The sequence below is a fragment of the Prunus avium genome, chromosome 8 (genome assembly GCF_965620075.1).
Source record: "Prunus avium chromosome 8, drPruAviu1.hap1.1, whole genome shotgun sequence".
NCBI lineage: Eukaryota > Viridiplantae > Streptophyta > Magnoliopsida > Rosales > Rosaceae > Prunus > Prunus avium.
Window position 1 is genome coordinate 22,874,504 of NC_142291.1, and position 5,427 is coordinate 22,879,930.

The 5,427-nt window shown below is 35.5% G+C and overlaps 1 protein-coding gene across 12 annotated transcripts; it reads right to left on the bottom strand.

The window, feature by feature from the left end:
* LOC110759450 (uncharacterized) lies at positions 1 to 3,086 on the bottom strand. 12 transcript variants are annotated; one of them, XM_088246315.1, is made up of 8 exons: positions 2,547 to 3,081; positions 2,163 to 2,397; positions 1,646 to 1,697; positions 1,237 to 1,306; positions 1,079 to 1,153; positions 890 to 984; positions 507 to 534; positions 1 to 244 (listed from the first exon to the last, which is right to left on the bottom strand). In XM_088246315.1, the coding sequence occupies exons 4-8, from the start codon at positions 1,285 to 1,287 to the stop codon at positions 161 to 163; spliced, it is 333 nt and encodes a 110-aa protein (XP_088102441.1). In that variant the 5' UTR covers positions 1,288 to 1,306; positions 1,646 to 1,697; positions 2,163 to 2,397; positions 2,547 to 3,081; the 3' UTR covers positions 1 to 160. The 12 variants fall into 12 exon arrangements, 8 of the variants coding, with proteins under 8 accessions (XP_088102441.1, XP_088102438.1, XP_088102443.1 ...); XM_088246312.1 differs by having other exon boundaries at positions 1,237 to 1,335; XM_088246317.1 differs by lacking the exon at positions 2,163 to 2,397 and having other exon boundaries at positions 2,686 to 3,085.
* Between the last annotated feature and the right edge of the window lie 2,341 nt (positions 3,087 to 5,427).

The window sequence follows — 5,427 nt, forward strand, 5'->3', positions numbered from 1 at the left end:
TAATTTAAATATATCCATACTTGTCTACATATATATATGCGCAAAATACTTGAATTATCCATACTTGTCACATCCAAATCACAAATTTACCAGCCCTACACCACAAAATTCTAGCTAGAAAGACATGTAAAATGAAGGAATGTTTAGCTCAATCAAAAAGTCATTCTAGGACATGAGTTGCCAATTCTTCTCGCACCTCATCCAATTCCATTTGGGTGTAAGTGTCCTTCCTTCTAGCTCTATACTGGAAAAAAAAAAAAAACATGTAGAAGGTAAACACAAAATATGAACATAAGCTTAAAAAGTGCAAGGTACTAAATTTGCATAAGATATGTTGTCACTTTAAAATAACCAATATGCAAATTTACGAAATCATATTGGTCAACAAGATAATCTAATTTGTCAACCAATCTAATTAGATAACAGCAAGTCATTAAATGGATCCCACTCCTGTTTCAACTAGAAATTAAATGATCATGTGATGAGGTAGAGAGTAAGCCATGTACCACACAAAAATACCCTCTTTTGAATTTCCTGCAAATTGAATTGAGGTTCAGATAAATAAAAGATTTCAAGTATATTATTTTCTTGTAGATGAAATTAAACTCTTAACGAAATAAGCCATGTACCATTAGTGCAAATATATACCAAGTAGGCACAACATTTAAGAGTAAGATAAGAATTCATAAGCCATGTACCGTAAGTGCAAATATATATTATTGTCTTATGATTCAGAGATTGAAAATTTGCTGAAACAGAACAATAAGGCCCTTCCCACCATTGACTTCTAAATCGTGCATGCATTGATTATAAAAATTGGGAATTTTAAATCCAAGTTGCTATAAAAATTGGAGTGGGATAAGTGGGGGAAGGAACATAGAAACTCAACTGGAACACAAAGTCAGGGATGGTCAACAACTGCTCACGATGAACATATCTGAAGAGCTGCAGTAATCTATCTACATATACCACTTTCTTCCAGACCTAGAAACAAAAGTTAGAATGACATTCACTTGAAGCCATTTTCAAGTGATATGTAGTCTTAAGGAATAACAATCACAAACAAAGTTAGGCATACCAAATTGTCCACAAACAATTGCAGAGCAAATATTGCAGCCTTCATGCCAAAAGTTGGGTGAAGGACATATATTGCCTATATAAAGAAGAGAAAAGTTCAGAGAGATGATGGCATATATATAATTGCTTAAGTACTTGGACAAACTCAGTGGTACCTACATGCAGATTACGTTGGGGTTTACGACCAAGTATTTGTTGTACTCTTCTCATCCACCCCAAGTCTGGCTGACTGCAATACATGCAGGAAATGAAACCGAACTAGTTACAGATATTTACATATAAGCTTTTCAGGTACAGTTTTATCACTTCACTTGTATTCAAAATTAGAAATTAAACTCCACCAGACAAGTTCACATGGAGCGGAAGTATAGATTAGAAAAGTATAGATTTGCAAACTTAACTATGAACAACTTATAGCTGTAAAGATGCTGCAGAATGGAAGTATACAAAAGACAAAATAAACCAAAAAATCTATGCGTGGGTTTTGAGAAGTGAATTTAGGACAACAACATAAACCAAAAAATCTATGCAGATCAATAAGACAAAATAAATGTGTTTTAGGTTTTACCTGAAGGAGACTTAGGAGTTGGAGAAAGCAATTTGCTTACTGTGTTTGAAACCTAAACATAGCAACATAAAAAATTGGAAAAGGGTGAGAGCATATATGAATTGGTTTGTCGGCTTCTCTGCTGTATTCCTTTATTCTGGGATAGATTGGACATATATTAATGTTCAGTCATACCAAGGCACAACTTTTTATATTTACTAGAACCACTTGAAAGGTCACTACATAATAGATAATTTACAATTGAATTTTTCCTATAATGCCCTATTAGTAGTTAAATGCGTCTTTACCCAGACAAAGACAAACCAAAATCAGATGAGAGATGGAAGGTGATTTATTGGAAGGAAGATTATAGTTCTCGCTTAACTAGTAAAACTTAATTTACCACACAAGTGATATTTCACAGCTTATTGTCATATATGAAACAATAAACTACCTGCTAGGAGAGACCTTCAACAACCATACACAAATTAGTTTCATACCACGTACTTTAGTAGTTCATAACGAAAACTAATTATACCTATATGTAAACTTAGAAGGCCCTAATCCTGCAGTACCACAAAAAAATTGGAAAAGTTGGGACTTCGGTGGGTTTGTGGTTTCAGAGGTTAGTGAGAGAGTAAGAGCGGAGAGATGAGTAAGGAAAAGTGTGAGAGCAGATACGAATTGAGCGAGAAACTGAGAACACAGAGATGAGTTGAGCGATATAGCAATCTTGAGAAAGAGAAAATCGTAGATCCGTCACCTCCAAATACCTGCACCAAAAGGTAAGCATGAGATCCATAAACATTAATACATAAATAAAATGAAAAAGGTAGGAGATTGAAGAAAGATGAAAACAATTCAGAAACATTAACACCAAATCAGAAACACCCAAAAATCAAAAGGTTAGAGATTTTCATACATTAGATTAAAGCCCAGAGAGGCAATGAGATCCAAGAGACAATGAGCCAGCCGCAAAGAGAAAAACACAGTAAGATTAGAGAAATTACTCAATAAATTGAAACCCTAACTGAAATTTCCCAAAACATTGAAACCCTAACTTAAATAATCTCACACGACGACGCGACGAGAAAGAGGATGCCAACGCCGAAGGTTAAAACCCTAATGAAGGGACTTCCATGGCTCTCTCTGGACGAGGAGGAGGATGCCTATGGCTCTCCCTTTCTTCGAAGGCCTTAGGTCATTTTTGCTGTGGCCAAACTTCGAGTGTCTAGATGGAGGAAAGAGAAGAAGGAGATAGAGGAGATCCAAAAAAATTGTGAGTTTTATTTTTTTAGGAGATAGAAGCTGAAAAATGGAGAGTGAGTTTGGGAGGGATTGAAAAAAAATGCGAGGGAGAGGAGCCAAGGTTGCGAGGGAGTCTGAAAAAAGGAGAGGGAGCGTGAAATTTTTTTGTTGGAGCGTTGACTATACTTTCAGCATCAGTGCTTCCCAAAAAAAAGCCCCCCACTTTACAAAAAAAAAAAAACAAAAACACTTTAGGCATCAGTCGTTAGAACAGATGATGCTAAATTGGCATCAAGGCATCGCTAACGAAAACAAAATATTTGTGCTGATGTCTTTTTATCTTTTAGCATCTTAATTTATAAAAGCAATGTCTAATGTACTTAAAGCATCGATTTTCAGTTTTACTGATGCCAATGTAGTGTTGCTAAAGCCAAATTTTGGCATAGTGTAGCCCTAGCAAGGGAAATTAGTTCATGACAAAAGAAAAATATAAACAAGAGAATTATTGTCATAAAACCGATTTGGCAGATGGATTTGATCTTCGGAGTCTCCACAGGAACACCTTCGTAAGCTCCTCAAGTAGTGCAGCAGCAAATCCTTGGCTCTCTCTGATGTTTCTCTGGGTGTATGAAAGTTGGTGAAAAAGATGATATAAGGGAGGATGATCCTCTGAAGAGATGGTAGGGAGATCTTATATATTGTAAAACAACTAAACCCTACTCTTAAAAGGTCTGGAAAAACTCTCCTAAAGCAAAACGAAATCCCAAACAATTAAGGAAACAAATTAGGAAAGAATCCTTCTTTGACTTGGAAACACGTCAGCCATCTTGCACGCACGTTTTGGGGTCGTTCCACTTCCTATAAAATTCTGGAAAAATATCAGAAACGTAGCTTTATCTCTAAGCTTTCCAAGCATATATTACACGCCACTAGGAAAAATCGGAAAGGTCTTCAAATCTTCAATCTTCAACAGCAGTGCAGTTCTGACGGGATTTCAACTTAGGCTGTCTTGACTTGCAAGTCTGGAGCATTTGGCTTGGTAGAAAATTATGAAACTTTGACGCAATGATCTTCAATGTCTTAGCTTTCTTCTCCAATTGGCCTTGCACTAAAATTCATTCGAAAAGTCAATTTTCAGTTGAAATCCTTCCAAGAGCGCAGAATCGCTGAAAATAAGGAAAGTAAGGTAATAATGCTCTTTCTAATTAACTTTCCCTACAAAAACCAAATAAAAGAGGTATAAAAATATAGGAAATAATACACTTATCAATAGTATTATTATAGAGATAGAGAATGGTGAGGTCTGTCAAATCACCTAGTGATGCTGGTGATGAAAGAAGCTGAACATACAGGGGAAGGCAATAAGCTACAGCATACTTTATAACAAGTCAAAGATTTCATTGTTATATTATAAGATATTGTTTGTGTGGATCTGCTAGAGAGCATAATGATATGTCATAAAATCCAAGTCTCATGATTTTATTATGTGGCCTATTCTCTTTTCCACAATAAAATCTAAGTCTTCAAAGTTCAAGACTTGGAAAGGTCTTTCCATTTTTTTTGTCATTTTCTTAATTGGAAGACGGTTTGGGAAGACTTTTGGGGTTTTCACACCCTGGAGTCAGAGTCTTCGTCTCTTTGGAAATTTTGCATTTTTGTGTTGGAACTGAATGAAATGAAATTGATAGAAGTAAGAGCTTCATTGGATGTTATTGGTGGATCATTGTATGCTTGACAGAAGGCCAAAGAGACATTCTAAATTTTGATTCCAGCGCTTTGACTTTCACCCACTGTTTGTGTCATAATCTGCACTTCTATCCAGGAATTTAGTCCCTGATGAATTTATTATGAGCTAACTTGCGGTTTATATGACCTGATTTCATGAGCATTCCACAAGTGATTAGCATTTTCTCAAAGCATGCTTAACTGGAAGTGCGCTTGCAAGACAGCAATTGGTAGTCCTGTCAAGCAAAGCGTGCTTCTTGTTTTGGTTTAGTGGAAAAATTAATTCACTCTAGCTTACCCAACAAATCTGAAGAATAACTCGTCAATTTAATTTTCATCGACGCCACTCATTACCATCCTCTTTTCTTTCTTTCTATTATGATCTATATTCATCATGAACGTGAAGAATTGAAGTTTCAAAGTAATGACTACTACAAAAAACAAAATAGACGACGGGAATCCACCGTTGTGTATCATGTTTTACAACCGACGAGAAATCGACCCCCGTCTTTTAACACATGAAATAACGACGGCAAATAACCGACGTGGTTAATATATTACACGTCATAAAAAACACTAAAACCGCGTCGATTTCATATATAAAAGCATAAAAAGACAACTTTCGACTATATTAGACGACGGTTTTAGTAAAACACAGACGTTTAAATAATGTTAAATGTCAAAAACAACTACAAACCCGACATAAATATTTTTATCAACGTCTCTAAATAAAACAAAACCGACGTGTAAAACGTAGAAACCGTCGTGGTTAATAAATACTACGTTCACTAAATAAAAAAACTGACGTCTAAAATATATAACATGGTAAA

What these genes read in the sequence shown, in the direction of transcription:
- LOC110759450 (XM_088246313.1), bottom strand. Translation starts at nt 1,317, where the DNA reads ATGTATTGCAGTCAGCCAGACTTGGGGTGGATGAGAAGAGTACAACAA. An exon ending in AATTGTTTGTGGACAATTTG is followed by an intron (nt 985 to 1,078) that starts GTATGCCTAACT and finishes TTTTGTTTCTAG; the next exon opens with GTCTGGAAGAAAGTGGTATA. An exon ending in AAAGAGGGTATTTTTGTGTG is followed by an intron (nt 245 to 506) that starts GTACATGGCTTA and finishes TTTTTTTTCCAG; the next exon opens with TATAGAGCTAGAAGGAAGGA.